Source organism: Rhamphochromis sp. 'chilingali' (genome assembly GCF_963969265.1).
Source record: "Rhamphochromis sp. 'chilingali' genome assembly, chromosome: 15".
Taxonomy (NCBI): domain Eukaryota; kingdom Metazoa; phylum Chordata; class Actinopteri; order Cichliformes; family Cichlidae; genus Rhamphochromis; species Rhamphochromis sp. 'chilingali'.
The window spans coordinates 9,742,919-9,765,577 of record NC_137942.1 but is presented as its reverse complement, the minus strand read 5'-3'; the positions used below and the strand labels follow the sequence as shown (position 1 = coordinate 9,765,577).

General features: G+C 40.2%; 1 protein-coding gene across 2 annotated transcripts; it reads right to left on the bottom strand.

Annotated features, from left to right (window-relative positions):
* Positions 1 to 4,066: 4,066 nt before the first annotated feature.
* zfand2a (zinc finger, AN1-type domain 2A) lies at positions 4,067 to 19,943 on the bottom strand. Of its 2 annotated transcripts, none has more exons than XM_080905527.1 (10): positions 19,783 to 19,943; positions 19,148 to 19,245; positions 18,960 to 19,054; positions 17,796 to 17,927; positions 17,562 to 17,713; positions 17,297 to 17,425; positions 17,111 to 17,186; positions 16,933 to 17,009; positions 5,350 to 5,480; positions 4,067 to 5,202 (listed from the first exon to the last, which is right to left on the bottom strand). In XM_080905527.1, exons 2-9 carry the CDS (start codon positions 19,200 to 19,202, stop codon positions 5,369 to 5,371), a joined length of 828 nt encoding a protein of 275 aa, XP_080761653.1. In that variant the 5' UTR covers positions 19,203 to 19,245; positions 19,783 to 19,943; the 3' UTR covers positions 4,067 to 5,202; positions 5,350 to 5,368. The 2 variants fall into 2 exon arrangements, with proteins under 2 accessions (XP_080761653.1, XP_080761652.1); XM_080905526.1 differs by having other exon boundaries at positions 4,075 to 5,202; positions 5,396 to 5,480.
* Positions 19,944 to 22,659: the final 2,716 nt, after the last annotated feature.

The following is a 22,659-nucleotide window of genomic DNA, read 5'->3' as shown; positions in this document are numbered from 1 at the left end:
GCTTTGAGATTCTATTGAGTGCTTTTGTTATATTTTATAGTCTTTTTCCATCAAGCTGACAGCAATCACACTACCAAGATGACTGGGTCAGATCTGTTAACACTTATATTTAGCTTAACAAAATGCCATAGGTCTGCAAGACATCACATTGACAGACAGGCACACGATAATAGCTGTGCATGTCTCTCAGATTAGTTCAGCTCAGATTGTAATTTGTAACACGACTGAAACATTTGTTTGTGATGCATTATTGTCATTCCTGTTGCAGAAAGGAAATATCTGTGTGTATGTGTGTGTGTGAATCTGAGTGAAGGGCGGGGCAGTATTTATAGTGGCAAGACCTTTGAGTGTTGTTACACCTAAGTAGAGTCTATGCTGCTGCTCTTTGTGTAAAAACTTTAATTTAAAGATGACCTATGTTTGAGTGACATATGTCATTAAAGCGCTGCCACTTTAACAGACTAATGAAACCAGAAACTGGCTTTATAAATCTTTTAAAGTGGCATCATATAATTTTGTTTGAAAGGGGCTTAAAAATGTAATTTTATGTATGACGACTTCCAAACGATTGCATGGTGCTTTAAAGAACATTTGCATTTCATGTCACAATACATTTTAAGCTTTTGCATTCTCCCTTGGCTCTAATTATGAAGTTGTGTTTTGCACCCTGCTTGTATCTGCCAGGCTTTATTCTTGCACACTACTCATCTGTTCAATGACAAAACATGTTACACTGTGGAAAAGAATAATAGCACTCAGCCAGAGCTCTTTCTGTCCACCGTCCCACTTTCAAACTTTAATGAGTGTCAAGTGTACTTAATACCTAGAATAAAATTACTCTGACTGAGCTTCAGAGCTCTTGGTGAGCCTCTAGCTCCCGGTGTTTAATGGCTGAAATTAATGTTTTTCTGCTCAATGACACGTTGTTCTCAGAGAACAAATATTCAGTAAAGCATGAACTGTTGTTCCTGTTTTGAAAATAAAAAATATGAAGCTGCTATTCTGTTCTGCTGCTCGAGTCCTGGGAATAACCAACTGTGCCAATTCAGCTAGCAGTGTGTGTGACTGTGCCAACTGTGTCAGCTGTGCAGGGCTTATGGTTTCTTTGTGCTAAACAAGTTGCACAGGTGCTGGTGCTGCTGGTAAACTAGCAACTCAAGTATAGTGAAAAAGCAAGTTCCTTAAAATTCAGAGTATGCTAACCGCTCCCGAAGCAAAATCCTAAAGAGCACTTTGCTTTGGTTAATCTGTTTTACACACATATACATATGCACAAATTCTAATGTTATAATGTAGAAATAAATACCCTGAATTTCCTACTTATATTAAATGTGCATTTCAAAAATACATGTGGAAGCACCTTGCAGGTTTGGAACTTTTCAGCAGAAGGTTTTCTGACCCCTTAATCTCACAACTTTTCCATTAGCACTGACACAACAAGGCCACGTTTTTGCCCGTTTTCTTGTTTTCCTGCTGTGCTGTGAAATAACATTTGTGATACCGGGAAATTGGAGACTCTTACAGATTTATGTTTTCCTCCTAGGCTATAAAACTCCAGCTGGGAAGCATGGCTCCATCACTCTATACATAATAACATGAGCTCTTATAAATGCATGTGTTTGGTCTTCCTGTGATCCTTATTACCTGTAGACACCCTTTGGTTTAAAATGATTATATTCCTGTTATTGGGAAATGCATATATGTAACTTTTATGAATTTATGATAACAAACTGAATGGTTATTTTTTGTTTTTCACTTAAGAAAGGGAATCTTTACTTTTAAATTTTAATTTACTTTATTTTGGACACACACAGAGAATAACAGCGCTACTGACAAAACACGATTAGTAAAACTGACGCATGCTGAACCACTTGTAAAGTCACTCACTTGATCCATGATCGCATTTCGTGGCAAGCAGAGCTGACTCATTTTCTCCCCACAGAGATAATCTTCACCATTTACCTAGAAACAGTTTGTCAATTTCTCTGCAACAGACACAGCAGCACTCCAGCAAAAATCTCAAAACTTCCCCTGAATCAACAACACAAACGAGATCATGTCTCCATTTATTACCGAGATTAACAACATAATTTGTTTTGGCTCTCTTGATGGATGCTGTCGTGTCTGAGAGCCCAGGTGCATAAAGTGTACGCCTCAGAAACCTCCATTGTGACCTGGAGTCAAACCAGGAGAGACAAGGGCAAGGAGAGACGAAAAGCTGCTATTGTAAACCTGTCAAAGTCTGAATGTTTTCCACACCTAGAGAAATGACCTTTAAGAAAATCCCAGTGAGATTTCTATTTTTTAACATTGGGTTTTCTGCTTTCCCTCTTTTCACTTCAAATTTTACTCACCAGTTATCATGAAAGTAGAGGAATGTGAGAAGGTTTGTCTGCTTTAGTTGTTAGATATCCCAATCACCTTACTTAACAAGTCTGACAATCTAGGGAACAGCCTGTCTTCAGTTTCCACTTATAAAACTATTTACAATGACGCAAGTAGAATCTCTCCTTTTCATAATTATGAAAGTCGTTTCCACCAAGGCCACTGAGACTGCTATCAGGGAAACACAATTATGTTTGACAGTGTTATGCAACCATCTACATTTAATATGAAGCAATTTGTGCCCTTCTCCTTTGTGGCTTATGTAGAGATACTCACTAATAATGTTTAATAATAAGTCTGGAGAGGGAAAAAAATGCTTAGCTTGTTTGCATTTCTCTGGTATAAAAAGAACTTCCAGTGGAGAAGACTGGACACATGGATTTATTGCAATTAAATGCAAAAATTACATTACTGTTGGCTAATAAGGTTGACTGGAATATTTCAAATAGTAACAATTTGGTATTCCTTACAATAAATTAATTGATTAAATTAATGTTGTGCATAAAATGTAGGTTTTAATGTGTGCCCCAAATCCTGTACAGCTGTTAGCATCTACATTAGCTTAAGGAAAATGACTTTCCTAATGAATATGTAAATTTATGCGGCAAGATCTTACAACTGATCAGACCTTCTAGTGGCTACAAAATTTTAAAAAAAAATCATCCAGTGTTTTTAACAGCAAAGCATGCTTTGAATAACCACAATTGGCTGTTTGCAGATAGCTGAAATTACAATTACGATCTATAAGGGATTAAATCACTGCACGATGTAAGTGATGCATGCATAGATATCTAGTGCATCGTGCAAAGTGTGAAATGACTGAGTAACCATTTCACTGTAATAATAATAATTATAGTTTTGTGACACATGGTAAACGCAGTAGGTTAAAGAGGTCATGTCCAGCAGCTGTTCGCCCTTCAGCCATGCTTATTAAATATTATTATGTAAATTGCTTTGGGCAGCTAATATCACAACACTCTCCAACACTTCATCTGCTGCCACATAAACTGAAAAGCTTAGTGAGCTTTTTTTTTTATCCTGACTGTTCATGTAAATGGCAGCAAAGGAAAAAAACAAACAAACAACAAAAAAACATTAAAATAGTTTAAAAAAAGTTTTCTCAAAAATAAAGAGTTTGTTTCTGACTAACAGTTGTGGGATAATAATCAGCCTCCTATGGAAAGAAAATGAGCACCATTTATGATGCCTTACTGCCCTCTGCTGTACAACACCTGAATAATTGCTATAAGTAAAAGAGTATAATAACCAGTGTAACCAGTTCCATTCTTATATCTGTATTTTAAAGATTTGTCAACAAAATTTCCCACATCCCAATTTACGTTGCTCAAAGAGGGATAATCTCAGGTACAGCAGGCTACCCTGATAGTGCAGCAGCAGTGAAAAGTGCATTTATTATACGCTGCTAATTACACTGCTGTCCACATATTTTTATTCATCCAACCTTATCTAGCCATTGTTCACAAAGAACATTACACTTTTAAACATAATGATTAAATTAATGCTTGCTTTAACTTCTTATGTAAAATACAGAGCAGCCAAGACCAGCATGCTGTTAATTATTTGCACGCATTTTCACCATGGTTTGCATTAGACCTTTATTATGGCTGCTGAAGGTCTGAAGGTCAAAGCATTGTAAAATAAAGTCCTTAATTGCTTGTGGTAATAAAATTCTCTGTAACTTCTCTTTAACTTTTTTTTTCTCTTCTTATCTTCTTAATGAAGTGAAACAGGGTGAAAAGGCTAAGATTGGAGCTGAAGCCTATCCCAGCTACCACAAGGCGAGAGGCAGGGTACACCCCAGACAGGTCGCCAGTCTGTCGTAGGGCCAACAATCCAATTTTTGGTTCAAATCACCATTAACATGTACAGAGGTGGTCAGGAGAGCGGTAGAACAGTATCTACAACCATTTGTAAAACATAGTGGAGGGTTGGGGCTGCACTTCAGCCAGTAAGTGTTTATGAAAGTAGAAAAATACAGGCAGATTTTCATTGACCATGGAAAACCATTTGGAAAGTGTTTGGCAGAGTCTTCATTTTTCAGTATGACAATGCAGTAAAAGCACACCTAGAAAACAACACACAATGGCACATTATAACATTATTTACAAATGACAAGAAAGCTTGCCTGAGAAACCAAATACTCATTTTCAATCTTAACATACTCAGTTTTCACCTTTTAAATTGTATTTACATGCACATTTGCAGACATTTCAATAAATTGCTGCCACCACTTCCCCATTTTCAATATATAAAGAAAAAAGGAATCCCTTAAGACTTCTGCATAGTACTTCATAATTAGTAAACCTGACCCAAATTTAACAAACTCTACCCTCAACAGCTAAAAGGCTTTATAGATCACTTGACAATTCCAAATCACTAATGGATTCAAATGGACTTACAGATTAGACCAAATAAGAGCCCATCTTTTCCAAGTGCAAGTGTAAATCTGAATTAACTGACAAACTCGAGGGTTCAGGGTGCGTCTTTGACATAATTTATTCAATAATTATACATTTTAATATAATGGATTCATCATGATAGCCATATAAAATATTTACAGAGCAAATCATTTGTAAAAATGACAGATTCTGCTGGAAAGTATATGTGCTTATATTGTAGAAGGCGGTAATGTGTCAGCAACTTCCAAGAGCGAGTATGTGCCACTGAAGAATCACTGATCCCGGAAAGTGACACCTCACATGTGCAGTTTCTAGGAAATAATTAGCACAGCTTGAAGTCTAAAATGGTGATCTGAGATTAAGAAAGGCTGCAGGTGGACTGTTTGGAGTCTCTTCCCTAAGCAAAGAGAAAACAAAGTTACAAAGATTCACCGCACTTGTACACGTCACATGACAAAAAATGTATTAAAAAGCAATTTGGTCTCATCTTCTACCAAAAAGACTGTTTAAAAAGGAAGGGTTGCTGTGACAACAGTGTACCTACATGCGTTCTTGTTAGCATGCTACTGACGGATAAGCTTTCCTGGTACCTGTTGTCTCTGCTGTTGGCGTCTGTATTCTTCTTCACTGGCAGCGAGAGCCTGAGCGAGAGCCAGATCCTCCTGCTCCTGAGGGCTGAGACACAAACAAGAAAATGTTAGTGGGGAGAAAAAAAAAAAAAAAAAAAAAAAAAAAAAACACATTGGAAGGACTGAGAGAAATTTGTTCAAAAGAAGGAAAGGAATAAATAAATAAATAAATAAATAAATGAAGAATATAATTATTATATGAAGCTGATTTTCCTGGCTCAACATGGACATTCAGTCCACACGCAGAGATGCAGTTAAAGATTTTATCTTTTTATTTCTATCCATTTTTAAAACTAAATCTAAGTCCACGTGATTTTTCCTTGATGGAAAGAAAACATTTTTGCTGGGCACCAAAATTGACCTCCCCCAAAGACAAAGAAAAAAAAAAAAGTCAATGTTTGCATAAACACATTATGCAGTTTTTGTTATGGACTTAAAATTCACTGCTACTCTGCTGATCTGAACCAAGCCCATAAAAAAGGTCAGCAACTCCATAACGCGTCATAGCACCATGAATTTTACATGAGTTTATGAAACATCCTGCATCATGTTGTAGTGAGTCATGCATTAGTGAAGCATCACTTGTGTATATAATTTACACCACCATACATTACATTTTATAAACATCAGGTCTGCTAAATAGCTGTTTTGGAGTTTCCTATCATAAGTGTGAAGAAGCTAATGATTGGCCGTGTGGTGAAACTGTCTCTGTCAATTAAGACCGCTTGTTTAGGGGAATAAACTTGCAGCAAGCAAAGCTGAGGATTCAGTTTCCTTTAGCAATTCCAGGAAAACTGTCAAAACAAAATTTTTAAATATGTTCACACCATGTAAGATAAAAGGAAAAACTGCAGAGCACGTTTCCTCCTTTATTAAATCTAATAAACCATCTCTATGGTTAAGATATGACATTAGATATTATTGCTTTCTATTACCGAGTTGATTGGAGGACTGAAAGTCAAGAGATGTATGAGAAGCACATCTCAGCCACACTGTGTGCGTCTCACAGGCTATCTGCTACTGGAAAAATGTTTCCAAGTGGAATAATATTTCCATAATGCACATAGATATGAGTGTTATAAAATATTTAAACCCCATAGAGGATAATGCAACAGCGATATTAGAGGATAAAATAATAGTCCCCTCTCAACATATCTGACACTCAAAAGCTGCTTTTACACATTTACCTGAACTTTCCTAGACACTGCATGTCCGACACATTTAGATCAGGCATTAAACAGTTTTCAATTTGGCAGCTTGCGCATACCGAGTCAATGTTATGTTCGACTGAATAAATTTGTCAATTATCTGGTTGGTTCACAGTCAGTGAGTGGTCATCATGTTTCCTGTCTGCCTGCTCGAGTCAGGCAGTACCTTTACCCAAACCAAGGTATTTCAAGTAATTAAACACAGCTGAAGCCGACTCTCTGCCGCTCTGACCTACATGTAAGAAAGGACTTTTGAATTTATGTGTGAAAATAGACAACTACTACTTTTGGCTGCTCCCTTTAGGAGCTGCCACAGCAGATCATCTGCCTCCATCTCACCCCATCCCTAGCATCTTCCTCTGTCACACCAACCAGGGCTCTAGAGTGCGACCAATTTGGTCGCAAATGCGACCAAATTTTTCAGTGGTGCGACTAAAAATAAATATTTGGTCGCACAGGTGTGACCAACTGTTCCGGTAACAAAAAAAAAAAAAAAAAATCTCTGTAACTCTCCGTGTGGTCAACAACCGACACACATTATGCCCCTATCATGGACTAAACCAATCAGAGATAGTCAGGGGCGGGACCTCTCTGATTGGCCGTGGTCCAGTTGAAAGTGCAGGTGGAAGAGAGAGGTGAGTAGCTTGAATAAAGCGATATCAATTCATTAATGGATTCCACACAAAGACCTAAACACGGAGCGGACCCAACACATCAGAATCAGCTTCGTCTTTCTCGGCTTTCTCACCCGACGGCCCGAACACGGACACGCTGTCGGAGCTTAGCGATTCTTCGGGTCCGCGCTGTGTCTTTTTGCGCTGATTCTGAGCTGCAGGTTTTGCCTCTCTCCAACCAAAATTCACCGAGCCAGCAGCAAAAGAAGCAGCAAACTGCGCTTCACATTTGATCAATGTCGTCATGAATTCCCTCTGACTTTTGCTGTTTTGCTTCCACCACGATAAAAATCACACTTCCTGCACAGCTCTCTCTCTCTCTGTACTTCAGGAACAGTTTCCCGTCTCAAATCTGTTTTCTGCATTATTCATTCGCTTATTACCCACCAGTCTAGCGTTGTTTACAGCGCTTTTTCTTTTTTCACTTAAATGACCTCGGACAAGAAAGCCTAATTTCTGCTGTTCAATACTGAAGAAATTTAAATTTCTTAAAATTATGCAAAATTGCAGAATATTGCAGAATATTTTTAAGGTTATCTGCTATAAAAAGCCAGACCAGGAAAATCTCCTGTGTTTTATTCTCAGATACTTTCACACAAAGGCATCTGCGGTGATTTTCACAATTCTGATGAAGTCTCATGTGTATCAGTACTGATAAATGATCAGAATTATAATATTTCTGACTGTCTGAGGCTAAATTGAATCAAATCAGGACTTTGAGAACCGGAATTGAATGGATTATAGAAATCAGTGATGATACTCAGCCCTAGTGAGCAGCCTAGGCCTGAGAGAAGTGGATGTAGCTGTGGGTAATAAGAAAAGATGAAAAGAACTATTGATAACTTTTTTGTTAAGTTAAGGCCTGATCTATCTGAAATTCATAGCCAGTGCTCTGACACGGTGCCATCAATATTTGAATGCTGAAAAAGCACAGTGTATCCAGAAAACACATTATATGCTGCAATAAATGCACTGCCCAAGCGTCCCCTCTCCCCACGGCCTTTCAGCAGCAGACAGCAGCAAACAGGTCGTCAGAGGAGAAGATGATGATTAAGTTTAACATTTTCTACAATATTGACAAAGCACTTTAAGCACAAGTTTGTTAGTTAATAATTTAGAAATTAATATTGTCTGTATAGATTCCCCCCCCCAAAGAAAGTGCACATGTAAAACTGCGGTGTTAAGCGATGCGGTTGAAAAATTTGAGTGCGCCTAACTTTTGTGCCGGTACGCCTAAATTTTTAAAGTTAGGCGTACCGGTGCGCCCATGTCAAAAAGTTAGTCTAGAGCCCTGCCAACCCTCTGCATGTCCAACTCCACTACATCCTCTTTGGTGTTCCTCTTTTCATACTGTCTGGCAGCTCCACATTTAACAACCTTTGTCCAATATATCCACACTCTGTACTTTATCCAGACCATCTCAGCCTTGCCTCACTAACCCAGTCTTCAAACTGCCCAACCTCAGCTGCCCCTCTGATGTACTAATTTCTAATCATGCCCAGTCTCACTACTCCCAAAGAAAATCTTAGTATCTTCAGCTCTGCCTCTTGTCTTTCTGTCCAAACCATATATGCTAGTAAGGCTCTTGATGATTGTTTTATTCAAATACAAATTCAACTGCTAGAAAACTTTGGATTTTTTAATTTGACCACTCCTTGAGGAACGTCACATGAGGTTCATTTCCTTCTCATCAAATGCAAAAAACAATACAACCTGATAGCCATGGTACCATAAGAGCACTTGTGTTTGCTGATTCAGTCTGATTCATTAACATTGTTTAACACTTAATTTTCTCCGTTTGCCTTCCCTTTTGTAACCACGGTAACTTCTGACCCCACTTCCGCCAGTCCCTTTATTGTGGCGGGAATGATTCCTGTATAAGTTCCGGGTCAATCAGCTGCATGTCCCTGCTCCTCTGGCTGCTGTTGTCCCTGTGGTTGGCGTACTTGTCAGATCACGACAAATTTTGCACTACAGGCCAGTTGACAGCGTGCAATAACCCGGCCGATTCATTCATCTTTACACTACCTCACACTCGACTCAACGGTCAGGTTTTTTTTTGTTCTCCCGCGATCAGCCCTGATCAGCGCGAGATGGCGAGCCACCCGACCACCGCTACGTTGCGGTAGGAATTGTGAACCTATGGACTGAATCACAAATTGTTGACACATGACCTATCACAGGTCCATGGAACTAAACTAAATCACATACTGGACTACACCTCATCCCACCTCCTTTTGGAACCTACTAAGCTGTTTTGTATTGTCAACATTATTTTTGTTTGTGATATATATGTATATGTTTTTATTTTCTTTTGTACATCCGTCTATACACTTCTCATAACAAACATAATATATATATATTTGAGCTCTACTTTTGTTTCCTGTGTTTTATTCACACCCTCAGGCTCCATAGTCGAATCTTAATCTGATAGCTCATTGTCTATGAGGCTGCAGTCAGGCGCCCTGGTCCTTTAACCGCGTTACAAGTGGCGAACCAGCCAGGAGCCTTTGTGTGTGAATATTTTGGGGTCTTACGTACAATTTTCTTTACTTATTTACTTCGCTTTTGCTGAACATAAAATCAAAAATGGATTCAGTTGCACTTTCTGGCATAAATATATCACAGTCTGTGATGATCTCCGGTGTGTCTAACACAAATTCTGATAATGAAATTCTTGACTACTTGCGTACTTATGGAAATCTTAGCCGTCATTTTTACGTAAATGATCCCGCAAGTACTTTCTTCAAAAACCTGATCGCTGAGTTTGTAGATACCACTGCTTTTACAACTCTAGAGCCGTTTCTGCCATACACCCACTGTTCTAAAAGTGTTGCCGACCTTGTTTTCCGCGTCACAGCTTTGGCCTGTGAGTACGCCGCCACGGAGGACAGCAGCAGTCCCCCTCCCAATTACCTCAAAGAGCTCAAGCATATTGCTGATCGCAGCGGGCACCGGTTTGAAGATGTCTTGAAGACAGTAATGAGGCAGATTGGTCAACATTTGCATGAAGCAGGAGCAGGTGATGATGGAAAAATTGAATATGATGAGGAAAATGGAGTAGATGAGGACATTGGTGTAGAGGAAGAAGAAAGGGAACTGGAGCAGCAGCAATTGTCTTCACCTCCTGCCAGACAGGTTTCCACTGACCAGCAGGGGGCACGACCTCGTCAAAGCCAGACTGGACCAACTCCAAGAGTATCACTCACAGCCCCTGATCTCAACCCACCACAAATACAAAGGGTTGTTGTTGAGCATGTGGTCCGAAACCCAGACATAAGCACCACAACTTCACTACGTCTCCGTGCTTTTTCAGGAAGGATTCCTAAGCCAAGTAGTGAAGCAGATTTTGAATCATGGCGTTCCCAAATTGATCTACTGCTTGCCGACCCCAGTTTGTCAGCTCTATACGTCGCCAGGCGTATTATAGAGAGCCTGTTGTCACCTGCTGCTGATTTGGTTAAAGGTCTAAGTCCCAACACATTGCCTTCAGTCATACTAAGTGTACTTGACTCCGCTTTTGGAACAGTTCAAGATGGTGAAGAATTGTATGCTCAATACTTAAACATTCTTCAAAATCCAGGTGAACGACCATCCGCTTACCTCCAAAGATTGCAGCTAACCCTCAGCACTGTTGTAAAGCAAGGAGGACTTGCAGCTGCTGACATGAATAAGCATCTGCTGAAGCAGTTTTGTCGTGGGTGTTGGGATAACACTATACTAACCAAACTACAATTAGAACAGCAAAAGGACAACCCACCACCTTTCTCTGACTTGTTGTTGTCGTTACGGACAGAAGAAGACAGACAAATTGCTAAGGAGTCACTTATGAAGAAATACATCGGTTCATCAAAACAAAAAGCTAACATCCAATCCCAAAGTACTTGTTCTTGTGGGCACTCTACAGCCAATGAAGAGCTAAAAGAAATGAAAAAACAACTCCAAACCCTCCAACAGCAAATGTCCCAACTTTTGTCCCAAAAACGTCCAACCGAGTCAAAGTTTAAGCCACGACAAACCAAATCCAGTCATTCTTCACCTCAGTCAAATACCAGACCCAAGCCATGGTACTGTTTTAACTGTGGAGAAGATGGCCATGTTTCTTCCACCTGCAACAACAGAGCAAACTCCAGTCTTGTTGAACAGAAAAAGAGCCAATTAAGAAAAAAACAGCAAGAGTGGGACGCTAGAAATACTTCATCTTTAAACTAGAAGGAGTTTCTGTGGTGGGACACACAGGAGCTGCGTGCACGAACAGTCCCAGAAACCACAACAAATTTCCAGTGTTGCCAAAAGGGCTTGTGGGGACCAAAAGCACAGGCCAAATTCAAATCAAAGGCAACCATTTCAACTGTCTTCTTGATTCTGGCTCTCAGGTTACTACGATTCCTTTTTCCTTCTATAATACTTACCTTTCAGACCATCCAATCAAACCACTGGATGATCTGTTGGAAGTAGAAGGAGCAAATGGACAAGCCGTACCTTACCTGGGATACATTGAGATTAACATGACGTTCCCAGCTAATTTTCTTGGTTCATCCATTAATGTTGATACACTTGCGCTTGTCGTGCCTGACGTCCAGCAATCACCCCCAATGATACTTGTTGGTACCAACACTCTTGACGTTGCGTACAGCAAACACTGTGATACCCTCTCTGAGCAGTCATTCCTGCCATCTGGTTCCGGTTACATTGCAGTTTATAAAATCCTCCAGTGTCGCCACATCCAGAATTCAAATGACCAGTATGCTCCTGTAATCTTAAAGTCAGACCAACCGCATACGATTACTGCCGGCCAAACCACTGTCCTTGAGGGATGCCTGGTCACAAGGCTATTCCAAGGTGAGAAAGCAGTTATTCTGGAACAACCCACCTCCAGTTCTCTGCCTGGTGGACTCCTAGTAAAAACCTGCCTTGTGGACTTACCTAAACGTCGGCCATATTCTCTGCCTGTTGTAGTGAGTAATGAGTCCGACCATGAAATCCACATTCCAGCTCGAGCTATTATTGCAGAAATCAGCGCCTTCCAAGAGGTCATTTCCAAAGAGCAACCCACCCAGTATTCAGACCAGTCTATAGAGTCGTTACCTCCATCTCAACCACCATACAACTTTGGAGATTCCCCCTTAACTCCAGACTGGAAAGAACGCATTGTTCAAAAACTCAACACTATTCCTGAAGTATTTGCCAAACACGATCTGGATTTCGGCAGGACCAACAAAGTTAAACACCAAATCAAATTGTCCGATCCAACTCCTTTCAAGCAAAGACCACGACCAATTCACCCTCAAGATCTTGATGCTGTCAGGAAGCACCTGCAAGAACTTCTTGACTCTGGCGTTATCAGAGAATCTGACTCACCATTTGCCTCTCCAATTGTGGTTGCACGCAAAAAGAACGGCAGTATACGTCTTTGTATTGACTACCGCAAACTCAATCTGCAAACAATCAAAGATGCTTATGCTCTGCCTAAACTGGAAGACACCTTCTCCGCACTTGCAGGATCAAAGTGGTTCACGGTGCTAGACCTCAAGTCGGGTTACTACCAAATCGAAATGGAGGAGAAGGATAAGGCAAAGACTGCCTTTGTCTGCCCAGTAGGATTTTGGGAATTTAATCGGATGCCACAAGGGATTACCAACGCACCAAGCACTTTCCAACGGCTGATGGAAAAATGCATGGGAGAATTAAATCTAAAAGAAGTATTGGTTTTCATTGACGATCTCATTGTCTTTGCACCAACTCTTGAGGAACATGAAGCTCGCCTGATGAAAGTTCTCACCAGACTCAAAGATTTTGGCTTGAAGCTTTCACTTGAGAAATGCATGTTCTTCCAGACATCGGTGAAGTATCTGGGCCATGTAGTGTCCCAGGCTGGTGTTGAAACTGATCTGGACAAGATTTCCACACTCACTTCTTGGCCAGTGCCAAAAAACTTGAAGGAATTAAGATCTTTCCTTGGTTTTGCTGGGTACTACAGACGTTTTGTCCAGGGATATTCGGCCATTGTCAAGCCGTTACATGAACTCACTGCTGGTTATCCACCTTCTCAGAGGAAACTGAGACGAACTGTAAAGCCAGAGAATTACCTCAACCCCAAAGAGCCATTTGGAGGACGATGGACGCAAATGTGTCAACAAGCTTTTGAGTCCATTATTGACAAACTCACTTCTGCCCCAGTTCTGGCATTTGCTGATCCCCAGAAACCATACACACTCCACACTGATGCCAGTGCCACAGGTCTTGGTGCGGTGCTGTATCAAGAGCAGGATGGAAAAAACAGAGCTGTAGCATATGCCAGCAGAGGTCTTTCCCGGAGTGAGTCAAAGTATCCCGCCCACAAATTGGAGTTTCTTGCTTTGAAGTGGGCGGTGACTGAAAAATTCCACGACTACCTTTATGGTGCTCAGTTTACAGTTGTGACGGACAGCAACCCATTAACATACCTCTTATCATCAGCAAAACTTGACGCTACCGGTTACAGATGGCTTTCAGCTTTGTCCACTTTCACCTTCAAATTAATCTACAGAGCAGGAAAGCAGAACTCGGATGCTGATGGTTTGTCTCGCCGACCTCATGGTGAACTGTCTGATGATCCTCTGTCACAGAAAGAACGTGAGCGAATCTGGAGATTTGCATGGCAACATCTCAATGAACCAGATTATGTCTCTATTGACCAGCATACCATCAAAGCAGTTTGTGACCGTCATCTGATGTACAGTTCAAGCACGGATCCTGATCTTGCTCTGGTGTTATCCATGTCTGTCAATGTCAACAGTCTGCCTGACAGTTTCACGGACGACATCCAGTTCACCTCCATGGTACTCCCCCAAATCTCAACAGCTGACCTTGCAGCCAAACAACGCCTTGACCCTGTCATCCGGCATGTCATAGCTCAGGTTGAACGAGGCGAGTCACCACCGCCATTCCTGAGGGAAGAACTTCCCGATCTACCTCTATTACTGCGAGAAGTAAATAAACTGGAGCTCCATAACACCCTTCTCGTCAGGAAGAGACAAGTGGGAAGTGACTTCGCATACCAGCTAGTGCTACCTGAGGAATATCGACCAGTTGTACTTAACCACCTACATGATCAAATGGGTCACATGGGAATTGACAGAACGCTGGACTTGGTCCGTTCCCGGTTTTATTGGCCTAAGATGACAAGTGATGTGGTCAATAAAATAAGACAGTGCGAAAGATGCGTGAGACGCAAATCCCCATCTGAACGAGCCGCACCTCTGGTCAATATCAAAACCTCTCATCCCATGGAACTGGTGTGCATGGATTTTCTCTCTGTGGAACCAGATCGTGGAGTCAAAGACATACTTGTCATAACTGACCATTTCACAAAATATGCCATTGCTGTGCCAACACCAAACCAGAAAGCCAGGACTGTTGCCAAATGTTTATGGGACAACTTTCTTGTGCATTATGGTATCCCAGAACGTTTGCACAGTGACCAAGGCCCTGACTTTGAATCCAGAATCATCCGAGAGCTTTGTGAAATGGCTGGGATCCACAAAATAAGAACCACTCCATACCATCCAAGAGGCAATCCTGTTGAACGGTTTAACCGAACATTACTGGATATGCTAGGAACACTCACAGCTCAACAGAAATCCCATTGGAAAGATTTTGTAAAACCCCTGGTGCATGCATACAATTGCACAAGAAACGATGTTACAGGTTTTTCACCATATGAGCTTATGTTTGGCCGCCAACCTCGCTTACCGGTGGACTTGGCCTTTGGACTACCCCTTGCCAAAGAAGGATCAACATCCCACACACAATATGTGGACAAACTAAAGTCCCACCTAGAAGAAAGTTACAAGCTGGCCATCGAAAACTCAGAAAAGGTGATGAAACGTAACAAAAACAGATTTGATAAAAATGTCACTGCATCACAGCTGAATGTTGGAGACAGAGTTCTTGTGAGAAACGTGCGGCTAAGAGGCAAACACAAGCTTGCAGATAAATGGGAGTCATCTGTGTACATTGTAGTGAAGAAAGCCGGCACTCTTCCTGTGTATACAGTTCGACCCGAAGGCCAAGACAAGCCCCTGAGAACTTTACATCGAGACCTCCTACTGCCCTGTGGGTATTTACCACCTGAAAAGGAAATGCTTACTAAGCAGAAGAGGAAAATGCCTGTCTTACCCGTGTCTCCTGTACGTGCTGATGATGCTGATAACAATGACGAAGAGGAACTAATCTCATACCTACCTGTTCCCTTCTCTGCTGAACCTGTCACCTTCACAACAACCATCGACTTACCCAATACTCCGCAACCTGTGCCTCTAATCAACCAGCCCGATGTCCCTGTAGTATTGGCTACAGAGGAAGAGAATGCTATCCTCTCAGAGGAACCTGTACCTGCTGAAGAGGAACAAGTTATTGCTAGCGGAACCGTGGAAGCTGGCTTTGAGCCAGTTGATCTTGTCGAAACTTCTCACGATGAAGAAAGTCTGTCTTCTGATTCGGAAGGATCCAGAAGTAACTTGTCACAATACTCACCTACTGAATCAGAGCCTCTCAGTCCTGAGGCAGAACCACCTTTGAGGCATTCAACCCGCACCAGGAATCCTCCTGATCGGCTGCAATACATCAAGCCTGGTAAGCCTCTGTTAAAGAGCGTTCAGACCTTCCTGCATGGGTTAAGTTCTGTCTTCTCCTTCGCTCTTCAAGACGATGAAGAAGAGGAGACGATGCCTTCACACCTCAGCCAACCAGTCATTCGCTGCCAGCCTAGTCCATGTACGAGGACGTCCATGAGATTAGGGGGGGAGAGTGTAACCACGGTAACTTCTGACCCCACTTCCGCCAGTCCCTTTATTGTGGCGGGAATGATTCCTGTATAAGTTCCGGGTCAATCAGCTGCATGTCCCTGCTCCTCTGGCTGCTGTTGTCCCTGTGGTTGGCGTACTTGTCAGATCACGACAAATTTTGCACTACAGGCCAGTTGACAGCGTGCAATAACCCGGCCGATTCATTCATCTTTACACTACCTCACACTCGACTCAACGGTCAGGTTTTTTTTGTTCTCCCGCGATCAGCCCTGATCAGCGCGAGATGGCGAGCCACCCGACCACCGCTACGTTGCGGTAGGAATTGTGAACCTATGGACTGAATCACAAATTGTTGACACATGACCTATCACAGGTCCATGGAACTAAACTAAATCACATACTGGACTACACCTCATCCCACCTCCTTTTGGAACCTACTAAGCTGTTTTGTATTGTCAACATTATTTTTGTTTGTGATATATATGTATATGTTTTTATTTTCTTTTGTACATCCGTCTATACACTTCTCATAACAAACATAATATATATATATTTGAGCTCTACTTTTGTTTCCTGTGTTTTATTCACACCCTCAGGCTCCATAGTCGAATCTTAATCTGATAGCTCATTGTCTATGAGGCTGCAGTCAGGCGCCCTGGTCCTTTAACCGCGTTACACTTTCATTGTTGCTCTCAATGACTTTCTAAGAAGCAGCACTTTTAAGCTGAATGTCAGTGAGAAAAACACTCCTCCATTCACACCAGCACAGACATGAGTGGCTTCAAGGGGGGTGAACAATTTTGGCATTCGGAGAAAAACATACTCACCTAAGTGCTGGCGCAACTGTCTGCCTTGAATCAGCCAAAGACATCTCCAAAGCTCTTTGTAAAGCCTGTTCTTCTGTCTGCAATGAGAGCACAGCACCACACCTATGTTTACATTGACCAAACCTTTTTTTTTTTTTTTTAAATTAATGGCATCATGCTGTGTAAACAATATACATACCAGGCCGGCCTGAAATGATGCTGATGGTGGTATAACATTCTGAGCTGAAACTGAAGTAGAAATTCGCTGGGCAGAGCTAAAAAACAAAATTGTGCATAAATAAAAACAAAAAAACAAATCTTAAATTACAAACATTCCCCATTTTCTCTGACACCTTTAAATTCAATACGAGCTAAAAACACTCACCCAGTGCTGTGACTTCTGCTATTTGCATTCAGACCATTAGAAACAGGTCTTGTGTTTCCTGAACTAGAAGAACTGGAAGTAGAGGCAGATGTGGAGGAAGTACCTTGGGTCCTCATTAAAGCAGCATGTCTGAGACATCAGCAATTAAAAAAACCAAACAAAAAAACACAACAACAACAAGGGGAAAAAATCAGTTCAAAGGTCCACACTGTCAGATTTCAGATGAAAGAACAGCATTATCGATGAACAGTTCAACGGTACTCACCCAGATTTGGACAGAGGTTTCCCGTCAGTCTTACAATCGTGGTCTAGTGGGTGACGGTGTTTAAGACAGTAATTTAAACGACACTGGTCACAGGTAACTCTTATCATCTCCTTCTGCTTACAGCCTCCTTTCGAGCATTTATTTGTGAAAATCTGAAAAAGAAAACATCGTCAGTTATTACTTTGTGGATTCTAACTGGCTGCTGGGTAAAACACAAATCAGTGTTATACTAACCTTTCTCTTTCTTTGTGCGGGGTCGGATTTACAGTCCCGATCAATGTGTTCACCAACTTTAATGTCAGGCATCTCTCCTCTCTTGACAGGAATGGGAGTGTCACACAAAGGGCATACTGGTACCTGGATATCCTACAGGGACAAATATAAGAAAAAAAAGAAAATATTATTTAAAAAGGAAACATGATTACAGAACACCAAAACAGTCCAGTAGATTACTGTGTCTACTTTTGCATTTCACTTCAGTAACTGCTTAAACTGAAGGGGAGGAGAGCCCTGGAGTCAGAGCCAGTGTCCTGACAGCATGGTAGGTGCTTATTGTTGCTATGTGGAGAGTTTATTTCATTTTTTGGCAATATTTTTGTTTGTATTTATTTATTTATTTGTTTGTTGTTGAGGGTGAAATCAGATTTTCCCTGTCTTTTAGCCTTTTTTTTGCCTGGATCCTGCCTCCTTTTCATTCAGGAATTTGTTACAGTCACCTGGCAGAAACAACAAAAACACCTAGTGGAAAAGGAGACAAGGAGGCAGAATTTCCTATAAATTTTAAGACTTTATTACTAATTAAACTCAGAGATAGACAAGCTGAAAGAAAACAAAACAACAAAACTCTGGACGCAAAGATTAAAAAGTCAAAGCACTCTCCCCTCCACAGAGGAGGAGTAGACAGACAAACACTGAGCTACTCCCTCCCTCATCTAAAGTACTCCCTAACCTGATTACTGTGTGGAGTCGGCTGCAAAGAGCAGCACCTAATGCAGGTGAATGAGGGTAAAACACACACAGGAAAACTACAGCAGGCCCTGCTAAGGCCACAACAGTTACCACAACCTCTCTCACTAACTGTAAACATAACATCAATTGCAGCCACAATAAGAACAAAAATGTGAAAAGCATGAACAGCATTTATCATGATGCAAATAAATGCTAAAATATACATTTTTCTTAGACTCTAATATTAGGTTGAAATACCTGAAAATCAGGGACATTTAAAACTAAAGGATTTTTAAATGATCATTTCTCTAATCTTGTGTATTCTTGCCCAGTAATTACATACTTTAAACAGCAATGTTGACTTTAATGAAATTTATAAGGATGTTGTAACTAAATAATAATAAAACATTTTCAACAAAGCAGTAAATCTGTACTTTAGGTATCGCTTACCTTTTTGTAGGATGATGTGCATTTGTGATTTGCATAGGTTATGTGATCCTTGCAGAATATCTCTTGACAAGCATCACATCTCATAGGCAGAAAATCTGTATTGTCGACAAAGTTATTATTATTAAAGTTCCAACCAAGCCTCGAAACGTAAACAATGGAGGGAACATGACTGTGCGCTTTAAACTCACCTAAACGTTTGCAGGTCTTCTCAGAGCAGTGCTCTCCTAAATCTGGGAACTCCATCTCTTAAAGCTACTTTTGAAGCAATATCCTGTGAATTTCAAACCTAAAGGAAGAGAAGGGAACATCTCACGGTAAGACTGGTCTTTCTGTACGCCAGCTAATGTTTTTATTGTGATAACATATGGTTACGAGTCCCTGATCTACGATGAGATTGCTAAATTGCTAGCCAGAAGCTAAGCTAACTTAAACGATTAGTTTAGTTACATAACCAAGTTTCTCTCAAGCTGGTTGCGATCTTGTGACAGCAAAGGGAAAAAAAATGTCCGATATTGAATCAGAATTATAAAATATTTTCAGCTGACGCTATTAACGCTTGCTTGATATAATAACACAACTACTTAGCACTTAAATAGAGCTAACAAATAAGCCAGTATGAAACTGTCTGTAAACGTCGAACAGGTGAAACCAAACAAATTAGCTGCATTTGTTTTAGACTAGACCTCAAAAAAAGGCGTAGTAAACATGTTTAAAAGACAGCTGTTTTGTTCATGTTTATGTTTGCTTAGCTGTTTGCTTAGCTAACAAAGCTAGCAAGGTGAATCTGACAGTTAACCTTAGCGTTGGTCTAAATTTCACTCACCAGATTCCGTTTTCCTGTCGCTCTGCTGTGCTACTGTAGGAGGCAATAACGTTATCTTAACTCATCCACCTTAATTCTGACTTTGTCGGTCCTTCTTGGTAATAGTTTCACGGGTGATCCCTTAGCACCGACATCTGCGTGCTGTTATGCTCAGCTGGCTGTTTTCGTCGAATTTTGATGTGTCACGCACGCTCCTCCCACGTCAGGACGTACTCTACGTCAGAGAAGCACGTCATCCTGGGTGTAGTTTCCTAGAGCTGAATCACAGATGAAATGTCTGGAAGGATCCACAGTTTTACTCACTACTCATGATGACTGTCATTTATCTGGACGCCATGTAGCTGCTACAAAGAAATTGGTAGATTTTATTATTTTTTTAAGAAAGTTAAATGAGATTATTATTGTTTTTATTATTTTAAACAGGGGTATACAAACACTGCTCTATTCTGACAGTTTTTTTTTATTTCACAGGAAGTGGTGTGACATTCTTAAAAATATTTTTTAAGTAGGTGAAACCACAGGCTGTGAGTGAAACAAAGACAAAGCACAGTATCAGATTGTGTCATAGCATACTACAGTATCTACCTGGCAGACATGGCAACATGAGCGTTTTATATATTTGCATTTACTCTCGTAAAAATGAACAATCTTCAAAAGAAAGAAACGTAATAATAAATGAAAAAGTTACACTGTGATTTATCATGAAATTCTAATGGCTTTGTACCAACATATACACTAACTGAATGGTAACACTAGTGTCATATAATTATAAAATAAACAGCTATAAGCATACAAAGTCATTCATTACAGTATTCTGCATAGCCTATTTCTATGAACTGTACCAGTAACAATCCTATTGAAGGCTTTTGCTCTTTTATTTTATTTTATTTTTTTGGTCTTAAGAAAAGCCCAACTTGGATCTTGACTGTGCCTACCAATCTCTTCCCTGAGACATTTTCACAGCTTTTTAACAATATGAAACAACCTTCAGAAGCTCTACTTAATGTAACAAATGGGATACTTTGAATTTGATTGTGTCCTGTATCAGTTTGTCTGCTTTTCCCCTTAATTTTTTAAAAAAGAAGAAAGAGTTAAAAAGAGTTGAAAATACTTGTAATTTGTTCCTGGAATCACTAGGATCTCTGGCAAACTGATCACCACATTTATATCAGCCGGAGAACCAGGTTACTTTTATTTTGAAACATTTAACCTGAAAAGCTGTTTTCTACAAGTCACAAAAACATGTGTAACCTGTTTGAATTATGATTTTATGATGTGGAGACCAGTGCAAACTCTACATCTAAAACATTATTTAAGAGGAGTGAAAAATTAGTTTGTGGTTTTAAAATATTTCCCAAACTGTGATGAACAAAGTATATCTTGCCATACTTTGTTTATTCAGCTCATAGAGCTATAACCTAAATAGACACTGAGCGAAGAAAAACAATGAAAACCTTTAACAATCACATTAGTGCTGTGTGTAGAGTAGTTGGAGTTCTCATACATTGCAGGATGTTATCTTGTTCACACCGACCCATAGTGGTCACAATGTGTAACTGCTCCACAGAGAATAAGGACACTGTAAGCCAGCTTAGTAATAATAGTGGTGGCTTAAAGTTTGCTTGAATAATAACCACCTTAATATTGATATTATGAACCCCAGCAAAATGTAATGCAGTTGAAAAAAAAAGGACCTAAATAATAATCTATCAAGCATTCTTCACATCTGTGTGTAAGAACACCCGCTTCTCAGGTTCCCTGTAGCTCTGGCTAGCATTGAACAAAAGACTCCCATGTGTTCCTCTCTTGAGTGCAGAGAAACATAATGACACTTAACATCTCTTCAGCATTTTCATTTTCTGAAGCACATTATTTTTTTTCAGGCAAGCGATGCAGTCAAGAACACTTTACTTGTCAGGGGCTATTTCTTTCCCCAGCCTTGTATGTACTTCCAACACTTCACAGTCCCTGCCAGCTAATTGTCCTTGAAAAAAGGGTTGTATCTTAATTAATTTCTCACTACAGTTCCCTTTGTCTGGCTCCTATTCATCAGTTGAAGTGACGCGTAAGAGTGAATCATTATCATAAATTCGACATAATAGTCTAAAATTGAGTTTCACCTTCTGGGCTTTTCCAGAGCCTTTCAACTGTATATAGGTGTTTGTTGAGTTTCATTGCTTTTATTCACAGACAAGGTCAATAGAAGTCAGAAGTAAGAAAGGGTGTAACGAGGATCTTTATAGGACTATATTATTTACAAGACCATTTCTCCTGAGTTTAATACCTTTCCAGATATTTCAGACAAAACTGTTTAATGACATGAAGTCAAATTTATATTGGTTGTATGTTTAGTAGGAGTTCATTTAGTGTGAAAAAGCAGAATGTCTCTCATTATTTCTCTTCCTTATCTGCAGGTTAAATCTAGGCTGAAAAGAGTAATTTGTTACTCTTCTGTATGCATCTCAGGATATCTTCTTCCTGCAGGCTGTGAGGGAAGAAGGAAACAGACTTCTGAGATTGTTCCAAGTCATCAGTAAATAATCAAGTTTTACATTTTGTACTGCAGCAGCATTCTGCAAATCTTTGTTGTTAAAGACCAAACTTGTTTTCTAGAAAAGGGACACATCCTTACATCTTCACAAGTCCAAAACATATTCATTAAAGCACTGTAAATTTTATCCATAAAGAGTGGATTTTTCCAGTGGAGTGGGTTATGTTAAGAAACTTGAAATAGGAGAGCAATGGGTTTGATACTAGATGTTAAGGATTATCAGCATATTATCCAGTTCCTGTCATTAAGTCGTATTTGAGGTCTTGGATCCAAACCTTTTGAAGGTACAGAGTTTTTTAAAAGAAATGTGACACTTTTGTTTAATT